The 18,330-nt window shown below is 36.0% G+C and overlaps 1 protein-coding gene and 1 long non-coding RNA gene across 5 annotated transcripts; one reads left to right on the top strand and one right to left on the bottom strand.

Moving 5' to 3' along the window:
* Positions 1 to 1,047: 1,047 nt before the first annotated feature.
* On the top strand, positions 1,048 to 17,913 carry LOC123194481. Its single transcript, XR_006497282.1, has 2 exons — positions 1,048 to 1,272; positions 17,656 to 17,913. It is a non-coding gene; the product is annotated as an uncharacterized LOC123194481 (long non-coding RNA).
* On the bottom strand, positions 3,042 to 7,124 carry LOC123194458 (ribonuclease P protein subunit p25-like protein). 4 transcript variants are annotated; one of them, XM_044607670.1, is made up of 9 exons: positions 6,835 to 7,124; positions 6,581 to 6,705; positions 6,079 to 6,159; positions 5,902 to 5,990; positions 5,731 to 5,805; positions 4,312 to 4,373; positions 4,159 to 4,218; positions 3,567 to 3,731; positions 3,042 to 3,392 (listed from the first exon to the last, which is right to left on the bottom strand). In XM_044607670.1, the coding sequence occupies exons 2-9, from the start codon at positions 6,701 to 6,703 to the stop codon at positions 3,325 to 3,327; spliced, it is 723 nt and encodes a 240-aa protein (XP_044463605.1). In that variant the 5' UTR covers positions 6,704 to 6,705; positions 6,835 to 7,124; the 3' UTR covers positions 3,042 to 3,324. The 4 variants fall into 4 exon arrangements, with proteins under 4 accessions (XP_044463605.1, XP_044463597.1, XP_044463621.1 ...); XM_044607662.1 differs by having other exon boundaries at positions 3,558 to 3,731; positions 6,835 to 7,123; XM_044607686.1 differs by having other exon boundaries at positions 3,573 to 3,731; positions 6,835 to 7,123.
* Positions 17,914 to 18,330: the final 417 nt, after the last annotated feature.

Here is an 18,330-nt window from a genome sequence, read left to right as displayed (position 1 = left end):
GTTTTTTCTCTCTTTCTCTCGTGAACACATTGGTCCAATTAGAGAGCTCTAACAGCCTTTTCACCTAGATTACCTCTCTCATGTTCATGTTCCGTATGGATACCAAGACGCCACCTCTCAAAAGTTGGATATCATTCTTTCTCTTGTCACTGAAAGTTAAAGGAGCCATCAATGTAGGTATAAACTAAAAACACCCTATGAGTTTTTTTGCATGTTCATGGATGTATATTTAAAATAGGTATCTTAGTCAGAGTTTTCAAGTTTGTGTGATTTTTTAATTTTTTAAATTTCACTACGTTGTCGGTTATCAACACTTTGAAAATGGTACATGCCCTAACCCAACCTACTACATTATGGGCTATGTCACAAGCCATCATAAGCTCAAGGGTCGACCTAACCCACAAGGCTCCCTATAATGCGAGCCTTGGCCTAACACAACTTGCAAGCCAGATAAGTCGTGCCTGAGCCAACTTAACTAGGGATGCCTACCACCACCTCTACCTTAGCAATAGAGCTAGATTTGAACCAAGTCAACTCGACTCAGATCAACTTGACTAGAATTTGTTTGATTTGAATTTGAGTCGAAAGATTCGAATCATTATTTAAATCAAGTTGAACTTAAACTAGAAGGAGTTTCGTTTAGTTTGACTCGAATTCATGGGTCGATACAGTTCAAATTTGTGATTTGGATTAATTTGAATTTATAGTTTAAATTAATTATTCGAATTCATAGTTCGATTTAGTTTAGATCGATAATTTTTATATTATTTGAGTAAAATGATATTGTTTTACCAATGTATTATAAATCTGAGCTACGAATTCAAACTATCAATTCAAATCATGATTTTAAATCGAACTAAGTTATAAATTCAAATTATTGATTTGAGTTATGAATTCTAACCGAATTCAAAACAAACCAAGCAAAATTTGAATGTATTCTCTTTTGAAAGAATCATGCATTTATACATGTAAAAATACGGAACCAAAAGGGAAGGGTCGTACATGCAGAATGTCTGTCCGTTCTTGTTCTTGTGGTGCCACGTGGATATTAATCGTACTTATCTGGTGAAGGCACATTCCAACAATTATGGTTTGAAAAATTATAAAGGTGGCACTTATCCGCACGTTCGGATTATTTTTATTCCCCCACAAGAACATACAGTATTTTGAGTGAGGTTTTCATCTACAGAGAAGATTTTTAGTGGCTGAGAGCGTTTTCCGGTGAGGATAAAGTGATTAATCGACCTCGAATTTTTCCTGCTGGGATCACAAGTAAGTAGATGTGTGATTATCAATACCTTGATCTGTGGTTATGTGTGTGCTCCAGTCTATGGACTTTGGATTTATAGCTTTATCTGATGTTATTGATACGTCTAAAAGCATGTTGTAGTCATTGTATGGGAAATACTTGCAAGAATTAGATAATATGAATATATAGGTAAAAAGAGATCAAATACTGAATAAGGATTAGAAAAGTGTTTTATGCTGTTATTCATGCGAATCTGAATGGTAGTTGATGCATTTTGATGACTGTTTGTTGATATGCCATGTTGAGGAATTTTGTCATTCGGTACTTTTATATTGTCATGTTTTGGTGTGCAACTTAGCCTGGATATGCTTTATAAACCTCATGTATAAATTTGTCGTTGTTGTGGTGTGAGAATTCTAGCAAAGATGATAAAAATTTTCGTTCCAAACACAAAAACGACCACTCCAAGAACAAGAACAATCATGACGAGTTTGTGTGCATATGAACGATTGCGCATAAGACCCACATGATTGTTCATTGATTGGGGTAGAATTGCTATTAATCATTGGGTAGTCATATTATATGATCATGCCTGATAAGATGGACTAAACACAATAAACAATCATGCAGAAGAGTGCACGACTGTTAATAAATATGAAATAACAATTTTACCTTATGACAAAGTACAATCGTGAATGTGAGGATATTAAATGTTCATGACATACGCATAAGTAACTATTTAAGGATATGTATAATCGTTCATAAAGTCATAAATATTAGTGACCATTAGTGAAGTAGTTGTTCATATTAAGAATAAGTGCATGCCACTTAACTCAAGGCATACAGTCATGCAATGGGAGAAGGTTGAACAGGCATTCATGAAATAAATTCATCTATTTGTAAAGATGTCCCATCAATTTTTAGTAATAAATAAGTTATGTAGTTGTACAAAACCATGCCAAGAACATGAATACAAGTTAGAGCATGGATATTACTTAAGTTTGAGAGTGAAAGCGAGATACGAGCTTGAGTTATATATTTTAATGGCTCGAGTGCATGTATATTCTCATGAAAATTTATCACAACGTAGTTTTTCCTAAGACTTGAATTTATACATGTTTTTTCAAACTTAGGGTGTAGAGCCGTGTTTTGGAATTAATCTCGTATGACATGAGAGACTAATGATATGCAATAGATGTGTAGGACTTGATCTCATAAAGCACATAAGGACCTAAAATACCCATAATATATGTGTTGGACATGTTCCCTAGTTTTTTAAAAACCCATAAAAATATGTTTCTCATAAAAACTTTGTTTTATCCCAAGGGGATAGTACAACTCCGGTGAAATTTTTCGTTACCAAAAAAAAATTTCTCAAAACAATTTTTATTAGATATGTTTCACGAGTGCTGTTACCAGGGAACGACTATAAAATTCTCTCCACACATGCCCTAAATATGGTATGTATGGTATAGTTATTTATGACACAACAGTTATATGTGTGAAGAAAAAAAGACTGCTATTATGCAACTTACATGGCCGGAGACTCCAATCCCGATCTCAACTCAAACCGATCGATACAAACAAAATGTTCTTAAGAAAATGTCAGATTAACTCACATTTTTGTTATTTTAATTATATGTAACAAATTATACACAGATGTCATATTTAACATTGCCATAGAATATTTAAAAATTGTGAAAACAAACATTTCATATTTATAATCAAATATTTAAAATTATAAATATATGAAAATGAAAAAAATATATATATATGCTCTGTCTATAGAGAATGAAAGAATGTACTGCTCTATTATTACTATTAACAAAGGAGAAAAAATTGTACAATCCTCTAACTTGATATATAAAAAAGTTGTCAAAATTAAATAACTAAGAAAATGTTCCTAGGCCACAACAATCTAATTTAAAAAATAGCCGCAAGCACCACTAGCTGCTAAAACTTCACAATTTGAAACGAAAGACAATGCCCATAAATATCACCAGACTTCAGCAGGCATCAACTTATCATTTTTCGACCCCAAACCTTACTTTCATGCTTCAGCAACAGTTCCCCGCTTATGCAGCTGTTGCTGACCCACGATTTCGACCATGCCCACGACCCCATCCCCTCCTACGACCACGCCCTGCAAAAACCCAAGTAAACATTTAATATCTATAGAACCGGCATCTACAACTTTGCATGTCTTAAAATAGGACAGAACTATCATAATATGCATTACTGGAAACAATCCCTATTCAGCTCTTATTAGGTGAAACTTCGAGAGTAAGAAAAAGCATTTGTTCATTACTTAATTTACCACGACCTTGTGGAGGCAGTGCATCGTATTCACCATAATCATAAGATCCACTTGACTGACCACCATAAGCCCATCCTCTACCCCGAGAAGAACGACCTCTTGCACGTCCTCGACCTCTGCTGCCAAAGCCAGGACCACCATCCCAACCATCACCATTATAATCTCCTGCACCAGTTTAATTTGCTCAACTCATTAAATGAGCAGATAAGGGTCATTTCATCTATTCAATTTAGCTGAAATATGTACATAATATTAGTAAAATGACCTCCATATGACCAGCAAAGCTTTCCAATAAAGGGAAAAGCTTATGGGAAATGAACCCTTTTGTTATCTCTTCGGTATCCCTATTGGGTGACACTACTCAAATTCTTGAAATGAATGTGAATGCAACAATTTTTCTGAAACCAGATACACTAACAAGCTCAAAACATGCAATCGTTTAACTTGTTTAGCTTTTGTGATTCTGATTCTAGCTTCTATTTACAAAGAATTTGCAGTCCAATTTGCAATGACAGTATCTACACATCCACTTCAAAGCATACAACATGATGTAATTTAAGCAACTGAATAATCCAAAAGTAGAGAGCCATACCTCTACCCCTGCCCCTTCCTCCACCACCACGCCTCCTACCTCTTGTCTTTGGAGAACCCTCTGAGGTCATACAACAACAGAACATGTAAAATCAACTCAGACTCTTACCAGAAGTAAAGATTTAAGATTTATAGACAAAAGAAGTCTTTTCACCTCCTTCATCTTCAAATTCATTCCATGGTTTCACTTGATCAGCAGAAAGAGGAGGCTGGTATCTGAATTCACAAAAGTAAAGAAAATTCAATATACTGCACCTGATTACAGCAGAAAGAGGAGGCTGGTTTTGAACCCAACTTTAGTTTTTTTTTTTTTTTTTTTTGTAATAAAAAAAATGTACCAACTATGCCATATACTGTCAAAAAATAAGGAAAAAGGAAGGTAAGCATTCATCCTAATACAAATATATTTGAAATTTATTTCAGTTCGAGCAGAAGTCATAAGAGAATTTTCAGACTCACTTTCACTCAAACTCAACATACCATTTATTCATCATAAGGATATATGCAGTTCCACATTGACATTTATTAATGTATTAAAAAAAATCTATTTTAGTTAGCTTTTTGGTACTTTGAAGGAAAATAAAGCAGCAAACTCATTACAACCAAAACATGGTGTCTTCAGAGTCACAAACATAACTTCCAATACATACCACAAAATTTAAAAAAAAAAAAAAAAACACCCACAACATAGAAAATAAACAAATAGAAGCATCTAAGCAGAAAGCACATAGCCTGTAACTTCACAAGTTATGTCACTAATTGTCAAATCAAATCCAAATTTTTTAGTTTGAATGATAGAAATTGAGATATAGATATTATGAGCATATGGATTTGAATTCAAGGCCTAGCCTCCATGTAACTAAATTTGGTTATTGGCAATTCATACCAACTAGGATCCATAAGTATTGCTACAGAAACATCAAATCTATCAATCAAACCAGAATAAGACTTTCTCATCTCTGTCAACTATAACCACAATTCAAACTTAACACTTACAGAGGTGAATAATAACATATTGATCAAGACATAAATGTTTAAAAGAAATTACCAGGCTGATACCTAAAATAATATTTTAAATGTTTCCTTGTATATCATCTAATAAGTCTCAAATTCAAAATATGTGGAAAATGGATACAGCTATATATTGCAAGCAAAACTCTCAAGTTACTTCTAAATCTTCTTTCAGAAAGAATAAGGAAATAAATAAGATTGATATGAAATAGTAATTCGAAAACATTTTTTTTGAAAAACTAGGTTACAATCAAAACTTTTAACGTATTCTAAAATGATAAGATAAAATAAATTTGAAAACTATGCTCCAATTTAAAAAACTTGAAGCCTTTGTCCGTAGTCCAAAAAATTATTTTTTCCACATGAATTTTTTAATACAATACGAGAAAAGGCTGCAAAAACAAAAAAGTGCGTGTTCTTTAAATTTTGCATCACTAAAGAATTGCATGCCGAAACTCATTTCTAGAAACAGCTTAACCAAACAGGACTTTGGAGATTTTTTGTATCCCTTGTTTTTTAAAACAGTGTATCCAAATTGAATACCAAGCGCAATCTTCATTACCCTGTTGATGATGTATTGAGCTCCTTCTTTGACAATGTGATAGTGATCACTGATACATGGCGAGTAGTCTCTAGTCTGAAACAGAACAAAAAACCAATCAATAATCCCTCTTATCCCCAAACTAGAATAAGGCATATACATGAACTATAAATAAGAGTCTATGTTTCATACGGAAGAAGTCCTTCTTCTAGTGGCTCCCACATGTCTGTTATATCAGTTGATCCAATTGAAGTGTTTTGATGTAGACCAGGAATCCGCCTCTGGAAAAAGATAATAAAATTCAAAAAGATTAATAAATGAGTGAAACATGGGGTAAAAATGGGAAGAAAGACATTACTATTACCCAACCTTTATTAATTCAGCAATCATAACAGTTTTATTGATAGCTCTGCCCATCGCTTTAAGAACAATTTCACAGGATCCTTTCTCCTACAAAACACATTACATTATAACCCAAAAAAAAAAAACGTGATCGAGTTTAAGTCACACTGAATCTAAACACTATTTTAACTAATTTCTTCTCTTGGCAACTTTCGAGGCAAACTACCTATTACCTCAAGAAGTTTCTAAAACGTCCTTGTATGAAGTATCCCGTGCAAATGTCAATGTTTTTCTTTACTAATACCTTCCTGTATTGCAGAACTGCTGGTTAATCCTATACTAGATTCAAAAGACACAGTTTTTCTTTTATGTTGAAACAGACATGCATAGCTATCAAAAACATTTTCATATAAAAAAGAAAATTAACAAAATTTAATGAAAATAAACTGTTTGATCATTTGCCCAACAGAACTATGATACCGAAAATAGTACAATGAATTCATCGTGAAAATAAACAAAGAAACAATACCTGGAGGAGAGAGGTGGCATAAGTAATATAATTTCTCATCCTTCCTTGAGTGGTTATACGAATATCATTTTCATTTATAGGCGTCTCAGCTTTCGGCTTCTCCAATCTCTGATACCGATCCATATCTATTCCAAAAACAAAAAACAAACACCACAAACCTACTTCAAAAACGCAAAACCCACCAGGAAAAACCTTTCCTTTACCAAAAAAATCCAACCAAAAACCAGAGAAAAGTTGGGGTTTTGAGCGTTCACCGTTCTTAAGAGGCCAGTATTATAAGCAAAGCGAAGCACGCAGTCTCAGAGACGAAGACGAGTTAAAAGTTAGAGTTGAAGCAGCTCTGTTCGCGCATAAAATCTGGAGATGGGCTTGTCTTTTGATTGTGAAATTAAGCCTCGTGCGGTGAAAAATCAATGGGGTTTTAGAAATGAGATTGTTGGATAAGAAAGATAATAATTGTTAAATTAAGAGCAGATCAAGGATAAAAGTTAAACCACTTTCAGAGAGATTAGGGCTTTGTGGCCCCGGTCTTTGAGCCGACTAGACCGCTTAATCTTTAAATATGAGCTTAGAATTTTGTTTTGGGCAAGTGAACCAACACGCTGCGTTTGAATGTATGCATTTTGGGGTGATCCAAACCAAATTGGTGCAGGTTTAGTCTTGGAAGTTGGCTCAAGTTGGTTTAGGTTAGCTCAACTATAATTCGTTTGATTTGAATTTAAATTGAAAATTTTAGATCATTTTTTAAACTTAGCCAAATTCAAATTAGAAAGTGTTTAGTTCAGTTCGATTCGAATTTATAACTCGATTTGATTTAAATTTATGGATCTATTCAACTATAATTCATAGTTCAAATTTGTAACTCAATTTGACTTAAATTTATAATTCGAATCAATAATTTTGTTTATTATTTACATAACACGATATTGTTTTGTCAATAACTATAAACTCAAATCATGAATTTGAGTCATAAATTTAAATCATCGATTTGAATCATAAATTTGAACCAAACTGAACAATGAATTTAAACTATTGATTTGTGTTAAAATTTTATGTCAAGCTTGAGCCAAACCAAATATTTTTTTATTTAAACCAAATTGAGTCACCCTTAATTTTAATTTGATGAACTTGAGTCAAAATCAAACTAAACTACCCCTTTATGCATTAGTAAGCATTGCTTAAAAATCTATAATGAACTAGTCCAACTATCGTTAGTTTGATCAAAATAGATGTAATATTCCTAAACTAATAAAAAGGCGATTTAGCCATTTAGTTAAATATTTGAATAAATATATTTATACAAGTCACTTGTTTAGGTAAGAGGTTGCATATGGGAAACGTAGATCATATTTTCACCAATTGTGCGCAGGCGTAATGCACTCGTCCTATCATTTATGTTGGATTGAGTAACGCCTGCTATGTATGGGGGTTGACCCTGGTTGGTTTCTTTTATAGAGCAATTAAGGCTTAAACCAATGTATGTCAGAGATTATGGTAGTGAAACAGACAACTTGTACCCAAGGTATGACCTGATTCAAGCCTAACAAAGTCTACAGGCTTATGGAGGGTCCTTTTACGGGTTTAAGGTCGCTAAACACATACTCAACCCAACCTTTTATAGATTCTAAGTGTTTGGACTACTCCGTTTTGGCATGAAACCAACCCGTACGAGTTCTGTTGTACAGGATCCTTATAAGCAAGGCAAATACAGAGCATACTTTCGTTTGGATCAGTGGTATAAGAGTGGGATTGGTAATTCTATGCAAAGAGATTAATGACTTTTGCCCATGACTTAAGATAATTTACTCAGAAAGAGAATTCATAGAGAGAGAAGGAATTAAGCAAATGGTTGATGATCCCTTCTGAAAGAACGGACTACTATTTATAACAAAATATTACACAAAGGAGGATGCCAGTTGGAAGGCATCTTTGTTACAGACGTAAGGGCTTACATCATGGAGGTTACACGTGTTAAAGGAAACAAGCAAAATGATTTTACAACACGAGGAAAGCAAATACATTATTATACAGACTGTCGGTAGATAAGTCCAAAACATGATTCAAACTAACGGGTCAAATTGGGTGACATGGAGGATCCTAAGCCATGGGAGGTGGAAGCTGATTTGTGAGTGAGCTAGTTATGTTGAGCAATGAGAGCATCGACAGCGTCAAAATCAATGTCATCTAGAGATTCGTTCTGCTGGGAAAAGAAGTCATATAGATGGGGAGTGGTATTCTGTGTAGCAGGAGCAGAATCTGTAGGACTATCTTCAGGAGAATCAGCACGTATCACAAAATGCTTATAGTTGTAGGTACATGTGCTTTGTGAACAGAAAGCAGGATAGGAATCAACTTGTAAATATTTGTACATTGTTGGTTCTTGATCATATGAGGGGTACGTGTCTGGATGAGCATCAGGATGGATTGGGACAGGTGGAAATCCTCCTTCAACTTCGATAATGGGATTGTGCCATGTGGATAAAGACAAGTTTGGAGACAGTTGTGGTGATATATCCATATCTTATGAGCTGGAAGTAGACTTTGTCGGATCTGTCGGCTTGTGGCGTTTATTGAGCTTGAAGTAGAAAACATCTCTGTCATGTTCAAGCTAGGCCATGTAAGGGGTCGGATATTCTTCCCAAGGGGCATCATCTACAGGCGTGGGCCAGACTTGATGAGGGATGATTGAGTTGGCTTCAGTGATGGAACGTTTAAAATTGCAGTATTTTTGGGTATATTTGGTGCGGTATTTTTAGAGGCTATATGGAAGATGAGCGTATTTTCGGGTATAAGTTTCAAATAATACCTTTTGTGGTATTTGAGAACTTGGGCCTTTCGGGTAAGAAACAGGATGGAGTATTGGGTTTCGACAGGTCTGCTAAAACTTTAGTGGTCTAATTGATATTGGAAAAATGTGCAGGTTCACCAAGGAAGATGATAGAACCATTTGAGGAAAATTCTGAATGGAACTAATTCTGGCTAAGAAGGGTCATGTTCAATATGGTTAAGCCAAGTGAGCATCAGGTTTACAGGAAATTCTATGGTAATAGTGAATTTTACAAGTAAGTACCATAGAAACCAAAGAGAGTTCCAAGTAAAATCTCTGGCACGGTCTCAGATAGAGAAAAGAGAGATGTAGGGAAAGTCTGGATGTATGTCAATGGAACCAAGGGTGTAGGGACCAGTGTCTTGAATGGTTTTACTTTGGTAGGAGAGTAACAGGGTTTTTATTTCGTCAATCGATAATGTAGAATAAATGGCGGGAAATTCAGGAGGTAAGTATGAAATACCATGAGGTAATGGATTAGAGGAGGAAGACATGATGTAAATCTGAAGTGGGGGTGAGTATAGAATGATTGGTTTGAGAGGCTTTTTATATGAAGGCCGGGATAGGTAATCAAGGACAATGTGGTTTTTGCCTTTGACATGTTTAACAGTGAAAGAGTAGTTTGCAAACCACTCATTCCATCTCATGAGTTGTGGATGTGGAAGGCGTTTAGACTTTGGGACTAACATGGATGGGAAAGAGGTCATATCAGTTTCAACAATGAAATGATGTCCGCTGAGATAAATTCAAACTTCTCAATGCCTCGTTTGACTATAAGTATTTCTTTGAAAGTTGAGTGATAGTGTTGTTCTGCAGGTTTGAAGTGTCCACTTTTATATCCATATATGTGTCTCTGTCCATTGAGATGTTCGAGGAGAATGGTCGACCAGTAGGCATTACTGGCATTAGTCTGTAATATTTTGGTTCCTTCTGAAGGAAGTTTCAATGGGGGTAAATGAGGAATTATGGTTTTAAGTTGTTGGATGGACTTGGTATGGACATCTGTCCAAGGAAGGGGATCTTTTTTAAGCAATTGGTATAGGGGTTTAGTGTAGTGGCTAAGGTGTGGGATAAATTCGGAGACATAGTTGACAATTCCAAGAAACTGTTGGACCTGTTTTTTGGTGAGGTGTTCATCAGGAAAATCTTGCAAGTGGATTCCAATATGAGTCTAAGGAACATAGGATCCATTGGAAATTGTCATTCCCAAGAATTCTATAGAAGACTGGGCTAAGAGCATCTTCTTTTTAGAAAGCATTATGTCATGGGTTTTGACCAAATTGTGAAATTGTGAAAGGAGTTGAACATGATCTTTATCGTTTTTGGAAAAGAAAAGGATGTCATCAATGTAAATAAGGGTTTGGTCTTGGATTGGGCTAAAAATTTTGGTGATGGCTTTTTGGAATAGTGAAGGGGCTGTTTTGAGTCTAAAAGGCATAACGGTACATTGGTAGTGATGACCAAGAAGGGAGAAAATAGTTTTGGGTCTGTCTTCTGGGGAAATACCAAGTTGCCAAAAACCAACTTTGAGATCAAATTTAGAGAGAACTGTAGCCTGGGCGAGTCTTGCAAAGAAATATTGCTTGTTGGGTATGGGAAATTTGTCATCTTGTCGAAAACTGTTGAGGGGTTTATAATTGATTACAAGCCTTAGTTTTCCTCTGATTTGTTCTGCACGTTTGTTGACATAGAATGCTGCACAAGCCCAAGGAGATTGAGTAGGCTCGATAAGGCCTTTTTGTTTGAGTTGGGCTAATTCTTGTTCTACTTGTTGGGCCAGGTCAAGATTGAGTCCATGATGACTTGCTTTGGTGGGGTTGATGTCTTCATTCTTTTTGAAAGGGAAAGTAATAAAATACTCAGGATTTTTTCACAAAGGATGATTGCACTTAGTGAGAAAATTTGTGTGAGAAGTTACACATATGATTCCATAAGGATTTGCTGCTTCAGAGCTTCAAAAGGGGTGATAGTAAAGTAATTTAGAATTTTACTCTATGGAAGGAATTGTTGAGTGTGTTGTAACCCATCAGAACGCAGGTAAACTCGTTTATCTAAGAATTTCTGAATGAGGTCAAAGCCAATAATCGCATCTTTGCCAAGAAGGTCAGAGGCAAGAAACTTGTGGCTGATATTGATGGAAGGAAAGGGTTGTATTGTGACAGTCTTGCTAATAGCCTCAGTAGCAAAGACTTCATTGTTGGTAGCACGAAAGTATTGTTTATGAGGTCGCCAATAACTGAGAGGGATGACAGAGGGTTTAAGGATAGAGGAAACGACTCCAGTATCGATTAGTGCAATGATTTTGATAGGGCGGTCATACTTGTGCAATAAGAGCTTGAGTTCTGCAAGAGGTTACTGATGTTGTGGATGATGAGCTTGTAACATGACTCTATAAGAGGGATGAACTTCTTCTTCTTCAGAGGAGTTGTCAGGAGAATCATCAGTCTGAGAGTCATAAAGAATGAAATCCAGTTCTGAGTGTTCTGATTCTGTTTCAGAGTAAAAAGATTCCACATCATGATTGGCTAAATCGGTAATTTGAGAAATCTATTGGATCATCTTCTTCTTTTTGGCAAGAAGGCATTCTTTAGAGACTCATCAAGTGGTACACTGCATATGAACAGATCCAAACAACTGAAGTTCCACCTCTTCAATACACAGACTCTCAATTTACTAGATCTACCAATGGCAGACTCTCCATGTCTTATGATGGACCTTCTTCATTAGCAAAACAACCTCAGTGTTTTCCTACCCAGTTTTCCTGTGCACCACTTGATGATACTCCACAAGCAGAAGTTTATGGATTCACCCCTCAAGGTGAAACTGTTTACCTGCTTCAACCTTACGACCTTGAAAATCCTCAGTGTCAATGTATTTCCTGCATGGAACAGGCAAACCTTTTTTCTACCTCTAATCGTCGTCGATTTGCTCGGTCTCATACTTCCCCCAAACCAAAAAAGTTAGACACTCAACGCCTTTTTTGGCAAAGATATAAAGCTGGGGTACCTGGATATAATCTCCTTGAAGACCCTTCTGGAAAATTTGATTATATTGTGTATTATGATCATGGGGATCCACTTGCTGATACCACTGATTATATTCCTCCTACTGGCTGGCATGATACAGATAATGATTCTGACAATTCTGATGAACCCCAAAACCCACCTACTCAAATTTCTCTACCACAACAAAAACCCCAGTCCAAATGGAAATGGATTCCAAAAGTACAACCTTTGGTTTCCTCTCTTTGTATGATGTTTCAACCTGTAGAGTTTCCTCCTTTGGAACTAGTTTCTGATCCAGTCCAATGCATTACTCAGGCATGGAAAATCAAAGACCCTCAGACTATTAAACCTGATGGCACTCCAGAACGAGTCAGCCCAGTAGAAACAGTTCTCAACTGGCAGTCTCAAAATGCTCTAGCCCAAAACTAAGTCCTATAAGACTTACACTATATGGCCCAACGAATTGAAAAGAAAATAGATTCCCAGGCCCATTTGGTCATGAAGTCCATTGATGCTCTTCGACTCAAAATCCAACAAGTCTATACAGACATCATGTCTTGTATTGACCAACAAATTCCTTTCCATTACCAACAACAGGAGATGAATTCTCTTAAAGCCCAATTAGCCCATTTGGAAGCCATGGTCCAACAAGGTCCTCGCATTGCTATTCCTCCTGTTTTCCCTTTTCACTCTTATGATGCGCTTCCTCCTAGCCTTTTACCTAAAGAACCCCAACAAATTTACACTAACCGTTACCATCAAGGATTTGCAAATTATAAATGCCTTTTTGGAGACTCCTCTATTCTCCATCCAAAACCTAAACCTCCTGAACCTCGCCATACTCTTTTCCCATCTCGACATATTCCTACACTTGTTTCTCCCCCTTCACCTTCTCATGGAAAAGCTATAGTCATATCTGAACTTATTGATACTAGCCATGTTGATCTATTACCTTCTCAACAAGCTATCTTTCCTAATCCCATCAGTGATTTTCTTATGGCTCATACTAAAAAATCCACCTCTAGATCCTCAAAAACGAGTATTGAATCCTCAGTCACAATTTCAGATACTTACTTTGTTCTCTCTGATACTCAACCTGTTTTGACCTATGAATATGGTCAAACTTCACAGCCCCAAGACAAAGCTGAGTCTATCATGAAAGAACTTCTTCCTTTAGAACAACCCTCTCGGACATCTCAATATGTGCCCAACACTACTTCCAAGTTCCAGAATTTCACATTTGATGATATTTCAGTCTCTCAGTATCGAAATCGTATCCATGAAATGACTGGTTAGCTTAATACTGAAATGTTGAAACCTGATACCAATCTTGTACAGGTTTTAACCTCTTTTGTCTCTCATTTTACTGGTGACTTTAAAGAATAGTGGATTGTTTTTGCTCAGTATAGACAGACTCAACTGTTACAGATTCCAGATATTGATCAATTCATGTACAATATTTATGTGGAATTTTTAGGCAGTCCGGCCCATATTGCAGACCAGGCCCGTGAAGAATTTTTCAAGCTCAAATGTTGTTCCTTCAACCCCAAAGACCTAGAAAAGCATTTCAAGAAAGCTCGTGCTCGTTTTTACATTCTCAAAGGTGTTGATGACCCAAACTTAAAGCAAGCTTACCTCAACCAATTGCCCGAACCTCTTGGCAATGAAACCCTTCGGTTTCTCGAGTTCCAAGGTCATACTTTGGCCCAAACCACACTTGGTGATCTCTATCAACTGGTGCTCAACCAATTGCAAATGCTTTGCAACAAATCCAAATTTCTTGTCAATGTGGATAAGCTTGGAAAATTATTAGGACGAACCTGTGACCGTCCTGACCTCAAGATCAAATGCTCCTATAGTGATAAAACTTGTGATTGTCGTACCACCAAGAAACGACATCATAGAAGATACAATCCCAAGTATAGAAGAAAGACTCAATTCTTCAAGCCTCGAAGATCTAGACGACGTTTCTTCCGTAGAAAGAAATCTTTCAAGAAAAATGATCGTTGCTTCATTTGCAAAAAGAAAGGTCATTTCTCTAAAGAATGCCCTCTTGCCAAAAAGAAGAAGATGATCCAACAGATCTCTCAAATTGTCAATTTAGCCAATCATGATGTGGAATCTCTTTACTTTGAAACAGAATCAGAACACTCAGAACTGGATTTCATTCTTTATGACTCCTAGACTGATGATTCTCCTAACAACTCATCTAAAGAAGAAGAAGTTCATCCCTCTTATGGAGTCATGTTACAAGCTCATCATCCACAACATCAGTAACCTCTTACAGAACTCAAACTCTTATTGCACAAGTATGACCGCCCCATCAAAATCATTTCACTAATCGATACAGGAGTTGTTTCCTCTGTCCTTAAACCCTCTGTCATCCCTCTCAGTTATTAGCGACCTCATAAACAATACTTTCGTGCTACCAACAATGAAGTCTTTGCTACTGAGGCTATTAGCAAGACTGTCACAATACAACCCTTTCCTTCTATCAATATCAGCCACAAGTTTCTTGCCTCTGACCTTCTTGGCAAGGATGCGATTATTGGCTTTGACCTCATTCAGAAATTCTTAGATAAACGAGTTTACCTGCGTTCTAATGGGTTACAGCACACTCAACAATTCCTTCCATAGAGTAAAATTCCAAATTACTTCACTATCACCCTTTTTAAAGCTCTGAAGCAGCAAATCCTTATAGAATCATGTGCAACTTCTCACACAAATTTTCTCACTAAGTGCAGTCATCCTTTGTGGAAAAATCCTGAGTATTTTATTACTCTCCCTTTCAAAAAGAATGAAGACATCAACCCCACCAAAGCAAGTCATCATGGACTCAATCTTAACCTGGCCCAACAAGTAGAACAAGAATTAGCCCAACTCAAACAAGAAAGCCTTATCGAGCCTACTCAATCTCTTTAGGCTTGTGCAGCATTCTATGTCAACAAACGTGCAAACAAATCAGAGGAAAACTAAGGCTTGTAATCAATTATAAGCCCCTCAACAGTTTTCTACAAGATGACAAATTTCCCATACCCAACAAGCAACATTTCTTTGCAAGACTCGCCCAGGCTACAGTTCTCTCTAAATTTGATGTCAAAGCTGATTTTTGGTAACTTGGTATTTCCCCAGAAGACAGACCTAAAACTGTTTTCTCCCTTCCTGGTCATCACTACCAATAAACTGTTATGCCTTTTGGACTCAAAACAGTACCTTAACTATTCCAAAAAGCCCTCACCAAAATTTTTAGCCCAATCCAAGACCAAGCCCTTATTTACATTGATGACATCCTCTTCTTTTCTAAAAACGATAAAGATCATGTTTAACTCCTTTCACAATTTCACAATTTGGTCAAAACCCATGGCATAACGCTTTCTGAAAAGAAGATGCTCTTAGCCCAATCTTCCATAGAATTCTTGGGAATGACAATTTCCAATGGATCCTATGTTCCTCAGCCTCATATTGAAATCCACTTGCAAGATTTTCCTGATGAACACCTCACCAAAAAACAGGTCCAACAGTTTCTTGGAATTGTCAACTATGTCTCTGAATTTATCTCATACCTTAGCCACTACACTAAACCCCCATACCAATTGCTCAAAAAAGATCCCTTTCCTTGGACAGATGTCCATACCAAGTCCATCCAACAACTTAAAACCATAATTTCTCATTTAACCCCATTGAAACTTCCTTCAGAAGGAACCAGAATATTACAGACTGATGCTAGTAATGCCCACTGGTCGGCCATTCTCCTCAAACATCTCAATGGACATAGACATAATTTTCCTAAAAGACGTTTCGGAAGGATAACGGTATAAAAGAAAAGAGATAGTTTTCTGAAGGTCTTTTTGCTAGGTTTTCTTGTTTGTTTCCTTTGCACCAAGAAAGGAATTCTCACTACATAATTGTTACATTGCCAGTAACCATTTCTTATACAGCCAAAGAGAAAGAAGAATCTTCCGTTCGCCGGTCAGAGAAAGAGGTCATTGAGGAGACTACTGCCACGCGAAGACAAACGTGATCGTCAGATGAGAGGTAGGTGTTTGATCCAACCTTCCCTATTGCAATCTTTGTACTGTAATATGATGGTTGAAATAATCTTTGTATGAATTTATGGAGTCTGATTCGGTGCTTAGGTATGTAAAGAAAGAAAATCTGAGAAAGAATACCAGAAAGAAGAAAACGTAAGCATTTAGTTGTTACTTTTCTGCACTTTTAGTTTTGGTTATATTGATTTTCATATTGCTATATGCATATATGCATTTGTTGATGGTCGTATGTATTATGTGGTTGTGTGATGATATTTCAGATTAAAAATTATATGGGTGCTAGTGTTGGTTTATATGTGTGCGTATATATATATATATAGATATTACGCCACCGGCATACAGCACGCACGCCGACGTTCTCGTTGTCATCGTGCTGCATACTCGTCGAATGGGTTGTGCACTCGTCAGACGTGCGGCAAGGATGCCAGGCAGAATATAATCTCCAGGAACTGGAGTATTGTGGGCATGACGAAATTATTGGGTGAAAATTGAAGTCTGCATAGCATGCCAGCCATGCATAGCGCTGGTATGCTATGTGCACGCCCACAAAAACTATGGTGCATTTGCACTATTTAAACTATTTCTTTTTGGCTTGGGATGCCATGTGCGCAGCCACACACATTGTGGTGCACCTGCACCAAGTAAAATACACTCCAAACAGCCTTCAATGCAATCATGCCAAGTTTTTTTTTCTTTTTTTTTTTATGCTCAAGTTCAAATCTTGGGAAGGTAATGTTGGCACTACTTATAAAATGGGGAGATCATTTTAGTGCCTATGAGAGACCGTAAAAGATTGCATTTGAAAACATAACCCTAATTACAAGTGTAGATCATTACGAGTCACATTAGAGGTTAAATGATAAAATGCTCTAGTCTTGAGTATATTCAAACCGATAGATGAGATGTCCTGGTTTTGAATAAAGAGAAAGTAAAAATTAATTTGATGTACGGTGTTAACGTGAGCAACACCTAAGACGGGTGTTCGGATTTGGTGAAAATGGATATATAATGTAACTAAAACAGTGGCCCTCCAATATGATGACGTAAGAGGCATCTGAGATAGGTGTTTAATCGGGTACATCAGGGATGGGTGTGACGGTGAGACTCCGTCGAAAATATCTATATGAAACATCAAATTTATTAAAAAAGTCTACTGAGTTTTACAATTTATATATTTATTTTAGGGTGTTGCAGGTAGAAAAACAACGAGGCAGGCGGGGAGACGAGTGGATCAGCACGTTGAACTGCGTTTTGGCTATAATTATTTTATTTCTATTCCGATCATTTTCACAATAATTTACTTTATGAAATCCATGTATTCCGAAACTATCAATTTATTTATATTCACTGAATTTTACTTTGACACATTTTGACACATTTTTCTTTGTATTCCAATAAGTATTATGTGATGATTTCTCATAAACATCAAATTGTATTTGATGGTTATCATTATTATTTTTTTAAATTAAATTAATTACCGCTAAGGGTCCGATTCCGGAATAGACTGTTACAATAGAACACCAAACTAATTTTAGCCATAAGAGTAGACTGATTCAAGATTGAATCAGTCAAAACTTATTGGTCAATCTAATCAAACGATCTGCTTGCTTCCTCAAGCACATTCGTCACAAAATATTTATTAGTAAACATTATTTATTTAATAAATATAATATATATATATATATAATTTTAATTATTTCATTAATATATCCTAAATTTTATATATAAAATAAAATTATATATACCTATTTTGAATATACAAGTAGATACATATTGAATATATGTTATCAAGTGTTAAGTGATTTTGAGTTAATAATAAAGTAACATCTATATATATATTTATGTATTTATTTATTTGAATTATAAAAT

The sequence above is a fragment of the Mangifera indica genome, chromosome 1 (genome assembly GCF_011075055.1).
Source record: "Mangifera indica cultivar Alphonso chromosome 1, CATAS_Mindica_2.1, whole genome shotgun sequence".
Taxonomy (NCBI): Eukaryota; Viridiplantae; Streptophyta; class Magnoliopsida; order Sapindales; family Anacardiaceae; genus Mangifera; species Mangifera indica.
This window is presented reverse-complemented; position numbering and strand designations above follow the sequence as displayed.